This window comes from Zootoca vivipara, chromosome 2 (assembly GCF_963506605.1).
Source record: "Zootoca vivipara chromosome 2, rZooViv1.1, whole genome shotgun sequence".
NCBI lineage: Eukaryota > Metazoa > Chordata > Lepidosauria > Squamata > Lacertidae > Zootoca > Zootoca vivipara.
The window spans coordinates 95,796,519-95,813,499 of NC_083277.1; the positions used below are offsets into that span (position 1 = coordinate 95,796,519).

Sequence of the window (16,981 nt, forward strand, 5' to 3'; positions counted from 1 at the left end):
TGGCGTCACTAAAGAGAACCATATGTGATGTTTTCTCCAACACCAAGAAATAAGGGGACATGGGAGTCATCAAAACGGGAGAACAGCTGGGCCTTTGGAAATAGGCTGAGGGGCAGTGAACCAACAATTTATCTTATTAGGAACTAGAGACCAGTTTGTGCCAGGGGGCATGGGAAGAGGGAGAGTGGAGAGCACAGCCTGGAGGAAACCTGGGACTCTCCGCCTACCTCCATCAAGGTGACTCTTGTGAAGCGGTTCACAGAGGCTGAGCAGCTCCCTTCTAATGTCTGCACCTCCACAGATGCAAAGTGTGCTCCAGACAAGGAGAGACTGTTCCCGGTTTATTTGATAATACTGTTTATTGTCCGAAGACTCAAATGTCCACGTATGAATTATACAAAGCATCAGAGACATGCACAGTCTGCTTGTCTATTCAACAATTTTCATGTGTTCCCAGCACAAGAAAATCTCAGCTTTCAGAATCCAACAACAACAACAAAAAAGATTTTTCCCCCACCCCCACCCCCAATATTACTCTACCCACCAAACATCATCCCGGCCCTACTCCCCAATAAGCTTTAAATTATGGCAGCAAGTTAGATACTTATTCTTTTTTTTCATACTTACTAAGCAAAGATTTGAAAATAATGTAAACCTTTTTTTAAATATTTTGAGTTGCTGACATGAGGGGGCATTGGATTGTTTCTGTGTGTGCATCTTATCTTTCTTATCAGGGAAGTTTCCATGTGGCATTAAATCCCACAGCGATAAATTAAGCCAATTGAAGAGCCTTTGATAACTGCTTTCCCACAAAACAGGTCCTTTCAGAACAGTTGCTTTCCACGCTGCTACTAGAACGGCAAACTTATTATGTTTTGGTACGGCAGTCACGCAACTGCAGTTTGTCTAGCAAGCAGCAGTCACGTGTCACAGCCAGCCTCCGACCTCTAGAGAAGACCTGTGCATGCTGCAGAGGCATCAGGAAGAAGACAGAAGAAGGATTGCTAACACCCACACCCACACACCCCCACCTGCGCCCACTGGCACTCAGAAATAATGGGAGGGACTCCACCCTCCGTACATTTTGACAATTCTTCCCTCCAATGCAGAACCCCTTTAAAAATAATAAGTGCAAATCTAACAGCTAACAAGGAATTAAAAAATAAAATAATAATAATAATAATAATAATAATAGAGGAATGATACAACTGATTGCCAAAACAAATGGAAAACATTAAAATCAAGGACAGGATCAGCAGTGAGAAGAAAAGAGAGAGAGAGGTAAATGTCACATAGGATATAACCATACAGGAAGCAAAACAGGAGTCTTATATTGGACTGAACAGATTTTTTTTCCTTTTTCTTTTTTTTAAAATATATTGAAATCAAACAGACTGGTCCAATATGACATCTTTAAAACTTAACCTTGATGAACAGCATGAAAAGGCCAAAGGGGGCAGGTCTGGCTGGGGGAACTTCTGGACACCCTCCAAATCAATTTTAAGGTATTGTGGGGTGGGAAAGCAGCAGAGATCGGGGGGGGGGGCAGGGGGCGGGGAGCACAGCAAGGAAAGAGAACTGGCTCAGAAGGAAAAGGGGGCTGAAGGCAGAGGTGAGTGATAGGATCCTTTTGCAGGCAGCCAAGGTCTGGTTTATTACTCCAAAGGAGCATTCATACTCACAGTTTATAAGGGGTATACCTTGACACCGGCTCTTGCGGTCACATATTTGGGAGGGGAGACACAAAACTCTTGCCTTCTGGAGAACTCTTGCTTGCCGCAAGCGTCAAATTATATATAGGGCAGGACTTGGAGCCATCTTGGCCATGCTAAAAATCATTACTCTGCATAGCAAGAAATTTCAAAAAGGAGGACTCCTTTGGTCCATGTAATACTGAACGCTTAGTGTGAGCAGCAAGTCTTTCCGCGGTTTTGGCACCAGATTTTCATCAATGGCACAAGCATGCAATAGGAAGTGGGTGATGCATACATATGGTTCAAGCAGGCTTGATGGACTAACCCAAATCCCCTGACAAATGTTCCTTGGCTGAAATGTAATAGCTGAGACCCAGAATCTGCACGCATCTCTTATGCGCACATAGGCAGGGCTTATTATCCATTTAAATAATTTTGTGACACTGCCCCCCATTAGCCCCGAAAACATTGCCTCTAAAAGCAGAGATTGTCCCTCTGCCCCCTGGTGGCTCATTCTTAACAGGCTGTTTTGTCACTGGTAAGGTAAAGTAACTTTCTTCACCTGTAGAAGAGGATATCGTGACTTGTGACAAAGTCACCATGTTCCTGTGTGTGTGGGGTGTTGCTGCTGTTTTTATGGGACGTACTTGTACCTCACGTGTACAAATGTGGCAAAGAGAAAGGAACGACTTCAAAGCACTGAGTATGGAGGGATTTAATTTTGTGATGCATATGGAGGAAAAGGTGGGTTTTTACACAGGCAGAAGCCAGTGGGGGGTGGGGGAACAGAGGGAGCAGGAGATATCCCCTCAACAAGGGATGCACCCTCTCAAGGCAATAAGAACCTGGTAGGCCTGCTACACAGAATCAGAGGCAACACCTTTTGGCCACTCATATTGTAAACTTTGGTTTCCTCCACTGTGCCTTGGCATATTGGCATACGCAATCCCAAAGGCAAGAAACCACCCCATGGCACTTTACACAGGAGAAGAAACAGATTAAGCAATATATGAGTGGCCTAGACATCCCTTTCCTTAGCCCCTCCCTCCACCACTGTTGTGCCCGCCCAGGAGACCTTATTTTCATGCTGTTTCCAGGAAGTGATGTCAAAGGTGGACCAGTCTAATATCTTGCCGGCTTTGTTGCTATTGGCTACTGGACTGCCATGGCTTTGGGGACTCAAGGGTCCTCAATGTCAAGAAACTCTTTCTTGGGTGGGGCCACTCCACGGTACCACGCGCACGAACCATCGCTCCGCTTGATGCAGGCAAAGTGCTTTGCCTGCCGCCCGTTGATGTTCTTCTCTGTCACCCAGTCAGTCCACAGGCACTCGTCCTGAGCAGAGACATAGCAGGGGATGGAAGGGCATCGGGAGATCTGCAGAGATAAAAGACACAATTGGCTTGTGTGATTTGCCATCACTGCAGCTAAAGCAAAACGCTTCTCCTGAGTAGGCTCATGCATACAGATTAGTAGGAAGACAACAAGCTGAAATGGTCTCATTATTTGGTTTATTACCTTGCACTCGCAGCCCATTTGGTACCGCTGGTTTAGACTCTTCTTCTGGGTAGCACTGAGGGAGTCCCAAGGAATGATGAAGTCACACAGTGTGATGTGCATCTTGCCGTTGCCTTCAGATTTTCCTGGAAGAGCAAAGTGGTTTTAGTTGGGGCATGGTTGTCCTATGGTTACACACACACACCCCTCATCAAGCACACCACCCTATCAAGTGTCTTATCTTGAACAAACACAAACAAGTGTGCATGGGGTGCAGGGAAGGAGTGTGTGTGTGTGTATCTCATTCAAACAAAGCACGTTCCTATCATAACAGGAGAACTGACATGCTGAGTTAGACCAATGGGTCTGCTTTGCTCATGTCCAGACAAGAACAGATACCCTTTCAAGGGAACACCAGGAGCTGGTGCTGTGCAAAGCTCTACACACAAAGATCATTTAAAGGGAAAGCCATCTCAGCTGCACAATACTGACTATAGGGCAGTTTGCAATATGCCACAAACCCTTCTTGCACAATGGAGGGCAGATTGCATTCTGTAGTTAGGAGTGCATTTAATCCTCATGACTAGTAGCAAGAACAGGACACAGTCTGATTACATCCCAAGGAAGCTGATTACATATTTGTCCCCTTCCTCCAAAGAGCTGTGTTTTAGCTTTACAACCAAATCCCCTGTGAAGTAGTGTAGGCTGAGCAACAGTGACTTGCTCAAGTCCTTACCCATTGAACTTCCTAACTAGAGCAAGGATTTGAACATCCAACCTAACACCATGATATCCCATTCAATCCCTATTTAACTTTCCTCCAGCTCCAAATGGCATGTATAAAGTGTTTTTAAAAAGCATTACAGCCCTCCTTTTCCTTGCCTTTTTGGGGACAATAATTCTCAGCAAGAGATATTCCTTACCTGCAATGAGATACTCTTTCTTGCCAGTAACATCCAGCGTCACTCCACAGACAGCCGAAGAAGGAGCCGTGTAGATGAATTCAATGTCCTGGTCGGGCCCTTTAAACATCTGGAAGGGGAAGAAGCTGGGTGAAGCCATGGGCAGAATACAGCAAGGCCAGCTTTGGTGTAAACGAGCATACAAGGCACTCTCAAGCAGGAGAAGCTACACATGGACCTATTGAATTATTTATTTTGACAAACTCAATCCACCCTTCAGTAACAAGACTCTCAGGGAGATGTACAAGTTCAAAAACAAGTGCACTCATGGCTTCAGACCACCTATTGTTCATGGCATAGAATCCCACGTTGGTATAGGTATATTCTTTTCTAGGGAGTGGGAGGGAGGGTGGAAGGGATTCTGCTGTTTGTTATTATTATTCATATACTGTATGCAAGATCAGTAAAAGTGCGGTGACATTCATAAAAGAAAGAGAAACTACAAAATGTTTCCTTCGCTCCACCACTCCTCTCCCTCCAGCAAAATGCTTGCCCTGAAAGAACAGAAGAATGTACAGCTGTACTAGAGGAACTCAGAAGCTGGCTTTCCTCAAAGGTAAGCAGGAGGCACTGACCCAATTCACGAGGAAGACCATGGCCCAGGATGCCCAAGTATCCCAGCATTCTCTAGGGCTGAAAGTGGTGACGTGCATTTGCTCTGGAGACTCTTTGAGCCATTTCCCCTTCTACTCAGCCCCGAACAGGCCTATTTCCAATGGCATTGCCTCTGCTTTTCCCACAGAAGTATATGCAGAAATATAGGAAGTGCTGCTGTTTTTCCTCTACAAGCAACCTGTCATGGTTCTTGCCCTCTCAACCACTTGGTATCTCCCTCTGATGTACCTTGTCCCTCACCATTCACTTTAATATGACTTCTAAGCCACCCCTCACTAGGGACAGGAAGGAGGTTTAGATCCCATGCCTATGGTGTCCTTAAGCATAAGGCTGCCTGCACACCATACATTTAAAGCACATTCCCCCCCACTCCACCCAACAAATCCTGGGAACTGTAGTCTTCTCCTTGAAAAAACTATAATTCCCAGCACTCATAACAAACTATGGGGTGTTTTTAACCCATAAAATAGCCTGAACTAGAGGAGTTCCCCCCTTTCTTCAGTCAGTTCTGTTGGGCCAGAGTGAGGCACTTGAGAACCCGGGGTTGGAAAGACACCATCATAAAAATGTCTTAAGATATTGAGAACTACTTTGGAGGATTGTGGTAACTATAAGCTTCCAAAGCCTTTTCTGGCACCATTTCATCTTTTAGCAAAACAGCTGCATTATCCTAGCTAGAACAGCAGCAAGTCAATGGGTTTGGAAGTTACTTGCGTGTGTGTGTGTGTGTGTGTGTGTGTGTGTGTGTGTAGACATTATTTCTTTTAAGTTATGGTCCATATAATTAGGATTCCGATATACTGTTCATTACCTTTATCTGCTTGATTTCATACTGGATGCGTTTGATGGGGTTTCCATAGATGTCATTACCGGAGTCCACCTCTTTTTCAGAGACAGCCTTTGCTCTGATCACTGAAACATAAAGACACGGAGGAAATTGGTAGACAAATGCCACACCAGTACTGGGTCCAGTCGTTCCAAGGCTTACTAGAATCCTAGCAACAGAGAATCTCACTCACCACCCTTTGCCACACTCAGCAGCAGCAGCAGCAGGTAAAGCCTGAAGATGTTAATCCCTGGAGACATCTCTGCTGCAAACAATATACTGCCATCCCCTGATTATTCTCTGCGGTTCTTTGATTATAGGAAGAGGCTGAAAATGCCTCCTTGCTGTATTTATTTCAGAACAAAAGGTCACAGATCTGCAATAGTCTCCAAGACAGGGTTGACTGAAATTGCAACTGAAACATGTTCCTGTAGGGATATTGGTTGTTATCAAGTGTGGAGACTAATAGCCTTCTCTTGTTGAATGTATTTGCCATTAAAATTCGGAACCTCACCTAGGTGGAAGTAATCCAAAGTGAAAGCCCAATTTCACACACAGAAACTTCACCCAAATCAAAAATATTTCACGTTTGGCCTCTACTTCATCTTCAGGTAGTTTAATCTTCAAAATAGGCTGCTGGAGGGAAATAATTGGGATTTTTAAAAAATGTATCCCTTCGTATCCTTGAGCTTTTTTTTTTAGGAAGACCCCAAAATTATTGAGGGTTGGTGTTTTTTAAAGAAACCACTGAAATTGTTGAGCTTTTAAAAAGAAAACCCAAAAGTTGTTGAGCAAATCTCAAAGTTGTGGATTTACAAAAATGCCAAATGAAATAAAAGCCCTAACCACACTGTCACCCACCTTGGCAGCGAAGCCAGGAGTCAGAATCTTCCCTGCCTTGCCTTCCTGTCCCCCTGTCACTGAAGTCCACTCAGCTTGAAACCCACACATGCAGAGCTATGTACACACCATACATTTAAAGCACAATGGAAGCACATTATTTCCCCCAAAGAACCTTGGGAGCTGTGGATTTTTAAGGGTTACTGGGAATTGCAGCTCTTTGAAGAGTAAACTACCATTCCCAGAAATCTTTAGGGGGAAGCCATGAGCCTTAAATATATAGTGTATACACAGCCTTATTGAGAGAGATAATGGGAGGATGAAATTCTTAGCACTGAAACAGTGTCCAACCCCACCCTGTTGAACTTCAAGCACTTGGCCCAAGATCTTTCAATTTCAACAAGCATTTTAAGAAAAAGCCTTTAAAGTGAAAGTTAATAAGCTTATTTTTATTTGCAAAAGGCACAGCAGAGGCATGTGGTATAGGGCAAAGGCAATCTGTGTGCAAGATGCTGAGTGATTTATTGGCCGAAGAGAGGCAGGGATAGAACCTTGTGTCTTGGATAAAAAGCTTGTCACGAAAGCAATTTTGCAAATAGCCTGCAAAAGCAATATGGTAATCAATTTGTTACCATAGATAAATGAACTGGTTTGAATGAATCCTAACCTAAATGTTGCATCAACCAAAACTGTTCAGATATGTCCAGGGAGGTCCACAAAGAGAAATGGTATTAGAGGTACATGATCAACATGGCTTTGGCATGTAGAAAGATTCGTTGATGTCTGGGTAACATATTACGCTGGACAGTTGTTCATTCACAGAGAGCAGACTGTTTGTGGTAACTGTTTTTTGGCAACATTGTGCACTATGGTGCCAGGCACAATGCCCGAAAAAAGTTCAAAATTAGAGAAATACTAAGGGAGGAATTCAAGATTGTGCTAAGGCCAACATTCTGTCAGTGCAAATATTTCAGCTAGTGTACCTCAATGAGAGAGCTCTGGGTCACATTACCTCTCTCCCATCCAACACTATTTGTTCATTAAAGACACTGGTACAAAACTTTACGCTCCAAGCAAGCAAGCACTATAAACTTAAACTTTAATACATCACCAGGGAAAACAAAAATGATGATTAAAGGTCAAACCAAATCCTTGCCTGAAGGCATGATCGCCCACACTTTCGCCTCCAACAGAACCACCACACACTGAAGAGCACACTCCCCACAATGGTCTAGTGGTGTTTGCTTTTAATTTATTTTTGCTTTTCACTTGTTTTTAACTTCTTATGATTTTATTGTTTGGTTTCGTTTTTATATTGCTGCAAACCACTGTGATACCGTGTTTCTCATATTATAAGACATGTCTTATATTTATTTTTTCCTCAAAAAAACACACTATGGCTTATTTTCAAGGGATGTCTTATTTTTTTCTTCCTTCTCCTGCTGCGGCCGGCATTGCTGCTGCACCTATCACTATGTCTTATTTTCGGGGTATGGCTTATATTCCTTGAATGCTTAAAAATCCTGCTATGGCTTATTTTATGCGTATGTCTTAAAATATGAGAAACAGGGTATATTTTTGATGATACAGCGCCACAGAAATATTTTTTAAATAAATAAATAAATAAGACAACTGCGCCACCAGCAGATAGCAGGAACTAATTGGGTATACCACACCTAAGTGCGCACAGAGCACTTTGTGCCCTTAGAAAACATAAGCAAACCAACCCACAGGTGGCAGCAGTCGTCCCAATACAATGTACTGTATATGACATATGCTGTATATCTATTAGTACAGTAACCGGGTTGCTTGGTAAATAAATTTTTTTGCCTTGTTTCTGTGCCGCAGAGGAAACTGGAAGCAAGCAGGCAAAGCAGCCTATAGGTCCTTTAATGCCTTGGATGTTCTCGTGCTTAAGTTGTTGTATGACTTGGTCTGGACCAGGCATCCCCAAACTTCGGCCCTCCAGATGTTTTGGACTACAATTCCCATCATCCCTGACCACTGGTCCTCTTAGCTAGGGATCATGGGAGTTGTAGGCCTAGGTCTAGACTGTGCAACCCAGCCCTCCCACTTTCATTATTCTCTCTGCAATTATGAGGGCTAGAAATTTACTTTTAAAACAACAACAACAACAACAACAACAACAACAACAACAACAACAACAACAACAACAACAACAACAGCTTAGACATTAGGAACATAGGAAGCTGCTTTATATTGAACCAGGTCATTGTCAATCTACCACAGTACTGTCTACTCTACACTAACTGGTAGCAGCTCTCCGAGGTTTCAGACCGGGGTCCCTCCCTCCCCTACCTGCCTGGGATTGAACCTGGGGCCTTCTGCATGCACTGAAGTTGCTCTACCACTGAGCCACGGCCCTACCCCTGACTGAAAATTGAACCATGAATGATTGTAGCTCTCAGGGGGAGGGAAACCCTGTTTCCAGCAGTCCTGAGTGGCACCAGCAGGTCCTCAGAACCAGGGCTATGCGATATCGGCTTTTCAACATTGTGATATATCACCAGCCCAACATTGCAATACATCACGATGTTGAAAAATGTAGGGCGGAACAAGCTGCATTGGCCCCGGACCCTAGAGGCAGTGGGGTGCAACCATCTCTGCTCTGGACATCGCCAGCGCCCAGCTCAGGGAGGAAGGAGGCAGTGGAGACGGTAATATTGCCCCACCGGCAATATACCACCAGGTGAAGGCGCCATCAAACTCTGGCCATCAAGCTGTTCCTGGGCCATGTATCAAATTGATACACCGCCCAGGCCTACTCAGAACATCTTAGAGCAACACATTCCATCAGTAAACTCTGGAATGCCATACACATGTTGCCAATCAGCGTAATTGAGTATGAATTCCAGAGGGGCAGCCATGTTAGTCTGTAGCGGGCAGCAGAAAAAAGGAGGCACATTTATTGCCGCACAAAGCTTCCAGGAGCCACATCGTGCTTTATCAGAGGCATGCATTTGTTAGTCTTTGTCTTGCCACAGGACTCCTCATTGTTTTTACTGGACACAGCTTCTCTGTGTTGAGAGAGACCGTATCATTCTTTCCTCATATGCAAACCTGACTCAACATCCTGCTGGCTGGCAGATTCCTCATATAAAGCTGCCTTATGGAGAGTCAGGCTGGTGGTTGTTGTTAATTATTTATAAGTTTCAAAAGTTTACAAACTTAATAGACAATGCATACTTTCAAATTAATAGTCATTTATCATTTGACCTACCCTCTACCCCTCCATGGTTTCCCCATGTTTTCTAATATTGCTGCACATTATAAATACTCTGTACCCTATCCTTTTCTCTTGCTTCCAGATACATGTTTTATTGCTGTTCTTCAATCAAATCCTACTTGCGTTTTTACATGTTTACAACATTTAGATATTCTACAAAAGGTTTCCAATCCTCAAGTCAGGCTGTTGGGCCATCCATGCTAAATACCGTCTACTCTCACTGGTAGAGACACTCTGCAAGGTCTGAAACAGGGTCGTTTCCAGCAGTACTGCCCAAGATAATTTAACTGGAGGTTGCAGGGAGTGGAACTTGGGACCCTGTGTGTAAAAACCATGTGCTCGACCACTGAGTCCTCACCCACCCCCTGCTGAGCTGGAGACACGCCAGCCTAAGCCCCTCGCCCTGGCTCATCCAGGGCTTATCCAGCAGAACTTCAGCCAGCAGAATTCACACTGGTGTAAGTTGCCCCCCCCCAAAGGTGCTCTGTAGGTCGGGAGCGGCAAGTAGAGACTTCCACCTGTTCAAAGCCATGTCTAGCTAGGTCATGTGACCCAGGGCCCACTCCCCATGTATAGACCTCACTTTCTGCTGGATAGAGCGCCGCTTCATCTGTGATCTGCTTTCCCAAAGAAAAGCTTCACAGGAAAGATGGCCCAACACAAGTAGCAGAGGCTTGCAAGTGCTGAAATGTGTCAAATCCCCTTGAGCTAGTTATCTTGCCTACAGTAATCCAGCCCAGAGATGGATAGCTCATGTTTGGGTCTGATGTTCCCACTCTTTCACAACTCCAGAGAGAAAACAAGATGGACACAATGGCGGGGAGAGAGGGAGGCATTAGCTTTAAGAAGCTGTTGTCTGCTCTGGCCATTGCAGCCAGCTGCTTCTGAATCCGACATTGTTCAGAATGGTGTCGTGTAAAATATAAAAGGGTTAGGGACATTTTGGGATGACATGCCGGGCAAGGTGTGGCTTGCTCAGTCACTGTAAGTAACTGGATAATCTCAGTTTAGGTTATCAGCAGGGGCATAGCATGCAAAACACAAACCAGTGGAGTCTTTTTCTTGCTCACAGCTTCTGAAAACAATTTTAAAGTGCAACCTCACCAAAAAACTGTGAACACTTTAAAAACAACAACACACGCACCCAATCTGAATAAAATTTAGTAAGGCCTTTGAAGTCTAGCTGCAATTGCTTTGTGGTTCAGATGCAGCTTGTGGGCAGTCCATTGGCCACCCCTGGAATCAACTACCCACAGGGTCCTTTTCAACTCTACTGATGCTTGAAACAACCAGCTACATTCAGAGAACAGAAAAATGAAGGAAGGCACGTTAAAGGTAGTCACGAGCAAGATGGATGGTACTTGTTTGCCTTTGCCTCTAAACTACTAGGAAGATGGCACTGGACATGTGTTAACTCTTAAATGGTGGGATGCAGGCAGTTGTGCAGTTATATAATTTCTAAATAGCAAGCCAACAACAAACCATGGCAGAAGGCTGGTTAGCTATTGTTACTTGTCAGGGAGCAACAAACCACGATTCCTTGTTTGGATGTAATGGGAAGCCAACATTTCTTGGTTTGTTTGTGCCACTCGAGCCAGGAAGAGTCGCTTGTTCACAATAAACCACAATAAGCTGGAAAGCCTGGGTTCTTAAGACATGCAAACGTGGCAGGCTCTCAGTGTGAAATGCTGGGCCGAAGCAAGTCAGCTCCAGGTCTATGATTTTCACTGTTTCCTTCAGCATTAATCCTAGTTAGGAGTTTCAAGCATTTCAGGAAAGTGGAGGACACATCTCTGTCCGCAGGGCCCTCTCCCATCATTGCACATATGGTGCATCCATCATCAGGCTCAGTTTCAGAGCCCGCTTGGAGTTCCGTTTGCTGCAAACTGGCTGTGGCCTGGCTTGGATGCTTTTGGCCTGGCCCAGACGATTGTGTGACAGCAGCTGAGAGTCTTTAGGCCTGGCTAATAGTTACGGCTCCAGGCTTTTCCACTCACGTGCTGCTGAATCACTGGCAAAAAATGCAACCTCGTAGAAGGAAGATTTTTGTTCTGAACAGTGTGGCTTTGTAGAAGGGAACTGCTGCTTTGCACTTTCTAAGCCAAGCACCCGGCAGTTCGGCCAAGCCAGAGATCAGGGAAAAGGAATGAAGAGTGTGTGTTTGTATGTATTTATGTTCATGAATCCCAAAGAGAAGATCAAGGAAAAGGAATCCTATGTGCTGTCTTCCCCTTGCAGCCCTACAAGCAAATGGAGATTTGTGCTTTAAAGAGCTGGGAGGTTTAACAACTTAGCACTGAACTCCTCTCTTGCAAGAGAAATGTGTGCCTTTGACAACATAGGTCATGGGTGCAGGCTGTTTAAGAAGCTATTTGTAGAAGTTTCAAATATGTCTGTTTCAGCAAGTACAGATTGTGGTTCTAGTAGCGGAATTCTCCATTTTTCATCTTATTTAACTTAAGAATTTATAAGACGCCCTTCTGTATAAATATTTCCTGAGTAGTTCACAAAAACAATTAAAAACAAACAAACACAGTATTTAAAGAGAGAGAGAGATGAAACAACAACAAAAATCAAACCAGCAGCATAAAGCAATAACAAAAGTCAAAAAGCTAGGAAAACAAAGAGGTCTTTGTCTGGTACCAAAAAAGTAATCAAAAGTAGGTACCAAAAGTCATTTGATAAAGGCATCACTTCAGACCCCAAGGGCACCTGATGGACAGCCTCAGCAATGCCCACAGTTCAAGGGAATATGACCAAGTTCAAGGGAATATGACCAAAGTTCCCTGCCATGGAGGGCTTAAGGCAGGGCGGTCCAACATGCAGGCCAGGGCCTTTTTGGTGGCCCTCGACAACATTTTCCATTTTCCACCCCACCTCCTGCACCGCCCTCTTGTTGCCTTTCCAAAACTGGGCTTTGGGAAGAAGGCTTGAGGGCTCTGACAGGGTGCTCCAGCCTCCTTTCCAAGGCCTAAGGAGCACTTTCCCAGCTTTGGGAAGCAGGTGGGAAGGCTCTAGCATCAATTTTTGGCTTCACTCCCCCTCCAAAGGAAAGCGAAGGGCAGTGTGTGGCCCATGGGTTCTGTGTCAAAGTACTTTTGTGGCCCGCTTGGTATGAAAAGTTACACTGCCCTGACTTAAGGTAAGCCTCAGCACGTTGAATTGTGCTTGGAAACAGATTAGTTCAAATGTTAAAGCACCAGGAAGATGGGGAAGGGCTGTAGCTCAGGGGTAGAGCATCTGCTTTGCATCCAAAAGATCCCAACTTCAATCCCCTACATCCCCAGGTATGGCTGGGAGAGACCCCTCTCTGAAATCCTGCAGAGCCGCTCCTAGTCAGTGCAGGTAACTCTGAGCTAGGCGTACCAATAATCTTTCTCCGTATAATGCAGCATCTTATGAAATGTGCCATAAAAACGCAATAAGAACATGCTGAATCAGGTGAATGGCCCATCTAGTCCAGCATCCTGTTCTCCTACTGGCCAACCATATGCCCATGAGAAGCGTGCAAGCAGGACATGAGCGCAACAGCACTCTGCTCACCTGTGACCCCCAGCAACTGGCATTCAGAGCCATACTGCCTCTGACAATGGAGAAAGAACTCAGCCATCAGGGCTAGAAGCTATTGATAAGCCTAGTCCTCCACGAATATGTCTAATCCACCTTTAAAGCCATCCAAGTTGGTGGCCATCACTGCCTCCCACTGCTGCCTGTGTCCCCAACAGACAGTCCCATTTAGCACCATAGCAACTACATTTTACATTAACTGGTGCTTCCAAATAACCTTCAAAAGCAGGCCTACGTACAATGCATTAGAGTAATCTATTATCTCCCTCCTGACTTTCAGTCAAACACATGACTTTTGGGCTAACCTATCAAGCCTCTCCTCAAACCAGAGGCAAGAGTAAAGAGATGTGCTTGTTCTATTATCCAGCTCAGGAAGATGCAATGGTAGCACTGAAGGCTGGAAGTGATCCAAGAGGGCAGGGGAATGGCATACATCTTGCACATAGACAGAGAAGCAGCCCAAGTATCCCAGAGCCACCAAAGCTTCTAGATCAGGAGCCGTTCCAGACAAGCAACCTGCTTTTATCTAAAGCTGACGCTCTTTCTCCCAGTTCCTTGATGGGTGTGGGAAGAAATCAATGCTGTTCAAGTGCTACCTTCAAAATCTTCTCCAGCCACTCAGAGCCATCTCTCCCACATTTGCTAAATGGAAAAAGCCTCCCCGACCCCATATTAATAGTAGCCCTTCCAAATGCTGATTTTTGCACAGAGCAAGCTAGTCTGCTCAGGATGAGAAGACAGAGGAATCTCTAGAAATAAGGAACAGTAAGGATAGATGGCAAGCAACCTAATGATCCCAGGTAGACCCTGCTGCTCCCCAAACCAGCACAAGCAAGCTTCCATTTGCTCAACATCTCATGCTCCACACATGCTGCTGTGACGCCTTTATTCTCTGGGAAACCCTAGTAATGCCACCTAGCCCCATTAAGAGAGCAAGGGGAATATGCAAGATATTCCACCTCTGTGGAGACTGGCATGTGCCAAAAGCTGGCCGCCTCATTTCAGATGCTCAGTTACACTGCTCCAGTTATGAATTAAAGAAGATGTTATTAAGATAGTGGGCAAAAAGAAGGTATGGAGCAAGTGACAAAGTAAAGCAAAATTTAAAAGCTTCTACTGGTATCCTAGACTGGACTGTCAAGCAAGGTTATCTTTCGGCATGCTAACTAGAAGATAAATTGTTTCATTGCGGACTGCAAAACCTTGCCTAAAATGGGGTGCAAAACCCCCTCCCCTGAAAGCCTTCTGGTTTTATCCATTCCAAGTCAAAGCCACATGCATACTGGGTAGTTCCACTGGGTCTTTGTTCTCTCTCAGTAAATGTCAGCAACTGAGCTAGTTGCATCACTGTAACCCAGACTTCCCTTTGGTTTAAATTCTTTAAGGACAACGAACCCACAGCAGTCCCTAGCCTGGCCTTTGAGCATACAAGTCTTTGCTGGCGTCATCAGAATGGATGCTTTTCTTGGGTCAACAATCAAGTAGGAATTAAGTTAAACTAAACCACAGGGAATTTGGTTTGTTCCTTGTTGGCAGCTATGGTTTTGATAGTGCAATATAGGAAGCCTGATTCATCCTCAGGGTCTACTGTAAGTGACAGGTCTTCAAAAGGGAAAAGAAGGCAATATTAACAGCTCCAGAGCAATGCAACAAAGCAGGGGCCTGTTTCAGCCAGGACAGGATACATTTCCTCAAGGGCAACTTTCCAGATGGTGGGTGGGGCCAGATACAAAAGTGGGAGGAGCAACATATTGACTCTAAACTTTGTACAGTAGACTTCATTTCTGCCATGCAAAAAAAGAGAGATTTTTACATGTAAGCAAGAGGCATTATAGTACCTCAAGAACCAATTCCAGACAGGCAAAGTTACTTGAGGAGGGTGCAGAGAAGGGCCAGATTTGAGATGGGAAAAGTCTCAAAGGCTTGAAAGGCTGAGGCTCCCTGCCCATGGTTTTGATGAAGTGTAGAAGTTGGAGTAATGTACACCAAATCAACCTTTACTCCACTTATTTGCTGCTGTACTGCATTTTTAGAACAGCTTCCAGAAGTTTATCTCTCTGTGAAACAGAGATATGTTTGAGATGGCAATTCACAGGAGCACAGAAAGTACAGACAGCCAGAGAGGTTATGGGATCCAGTTTCCTGAGAATTTCAGTTTCTACTTTGTTTTTAAGTCAGCACGTACAAGTTCCTAGGCCTTATGACTGTGAAGGTACATTTGAAAGTGTGAGTAATCCCTGCTGAAATTTTAGAGCCTGAAGAACAAACAAGTTTTCCAGTAGTTGAAGGTGGGGCTTCCAAACCTTTGCTCCCAGATCTGGCCCATTTTGCTGCCTGGGCCAAAGAACAAGATAATGTACCCACTTCCATGTTCAGAAAGTGACTGGACTGAGCAGTGGTTCAAACGTCAGTGCTGCTGGCAACAGGATAGCAGTGTCCCCAGCACACCTGAGGGCTGGCTGGCGAGTTTATGGCAAGACAGGGACAGTCAAAGACAGGGTTGCCATGTGTCCAGGAAAACAAAACCAGAAATAAATTAGGCAAAATAGATAAATTATGCAAAATTATTAGCACAATTTATATGGGTTGGATAATTCAGAATTTCTTGGCGCAGAAGAATGATCACTTGACCCAGCATCAAGTGAAAAACTCCTCAGTTCTCTGCACCATGCAGATAATGCTAAGCCAAAGTATGGCTTAGCATGAATGGGCAAATGTGCAGGTGCAACAGTGAGAAATTTGTGCCTCCTAACACCTCCCCTGTTTCTGTTGCTGCCATACTACCAGGATCTAAGCCATGCTTTAGCTTTATGTCCAAACCCCGGATCAAGGTTTGTCTCACTCTAAACAGCCCACAAGCTGTAACCAAGGTTTTTTCTTTGCTTATAAGCTTGTTGTTTGTGCCCTGCGAAGACTCGTACCAAGTTGGGAATCTGGGCCTAGCTCTGTGCAATATTACTTCTAGGGCACTAGCTTATTATCATTTTGCACTGAGATTGCAGCAGAGATGGCTATATGATAAAGAGAAAGAATGCAAAGAGCGCAGCAATATAATCACTTTTATCACTCACAGCATAGTGCACTGGAGAGAAGCAACAGGAGAGAGCAGTAATAGCCACACAGTGCGTGCACGTGTGCACACACACAGAGAAACCAATGCAGCTTTACAGAATAGTAGCTATTACCCTTGGGCCCCAGGCATGCTCATCAGCTCACCACTAGTCAGCACTTTACTTCTTTTTCTTTTCTTTTTCTTGCGAGATCCAATATTTCCCTTTTGCTGTACGCCAGGGAGGCTTGCAAAGCAGTGTCATTGCTTTCCAAGGCTCAACGTGATTCAGAGAAATTCTCTAGTCTCCAGAGAAAGGCAAAGGGGATTTGGCTTACGATCAGTTGCGGAAAGGTCTGCAACACAGTAAGATGTCTTGCTGGCAGCAAGCCCTTCTCTAGCTCAATGCTTATAGGTTCTGGTCCCTGTAGCCCCAGCTCAGAGGTGAGGAAAGAGGATGGGGGCATGATCCCGTAGTTACACTGGGCCATGGAGACACGTTAAGTGTCTCCAAATCCCAGAATGACAGCACAGGCAAAACCCTACCCTCCCATTCAAGGTCAGCCGAAAGCTGTGAACCCACAACCACAAAAAGAGCAAAAACTGTACAATAATTAGCACCAATTCCAACAGAAGATGCAAATACAGCACATACAGAGCACATACAGCACATGTAGAACAGAG

General features: G+C 44.7%; 1 protein-coding gene across 1 annotated transcript in view; it reads right to left on the bottom strand.

Annotated features, from left to right (window-relative positions):
* Window positions 1–340: 340 nt before the first annotated feature.
* TIMP2 (TIMP metallopeptidase inhibitor 2) overlaps window positions 341–16,981 on the bottom strand; it is a 29,935-nt gene continuing 13,294 nt past the window's right edge. Inside the window, exons 2-5 of the mRNA XM_035104202.2 lie at window positions 5,580–5,680; window positions 4,115–4,223; window positions 3,213–3,337; window positions 341–3,071 (exon numbers count right to left, since the gene is read on the bottom strand). Coding sequence (XP_034960093.1) covers window positions 2,874–3,071; window positions 3,213–3,337; window positions 4,115–4,223; window positions 5,580–5,680 — 533 coding nt within the window. The 3' untranslated portion in view covers window positions 341–2,873. The remainder of the gene's footprint in view (window positions 3,072–3,212; window positions 3,338–4,114; window positions 4,224–5,579; window positions 5,681–16,981) is intronic.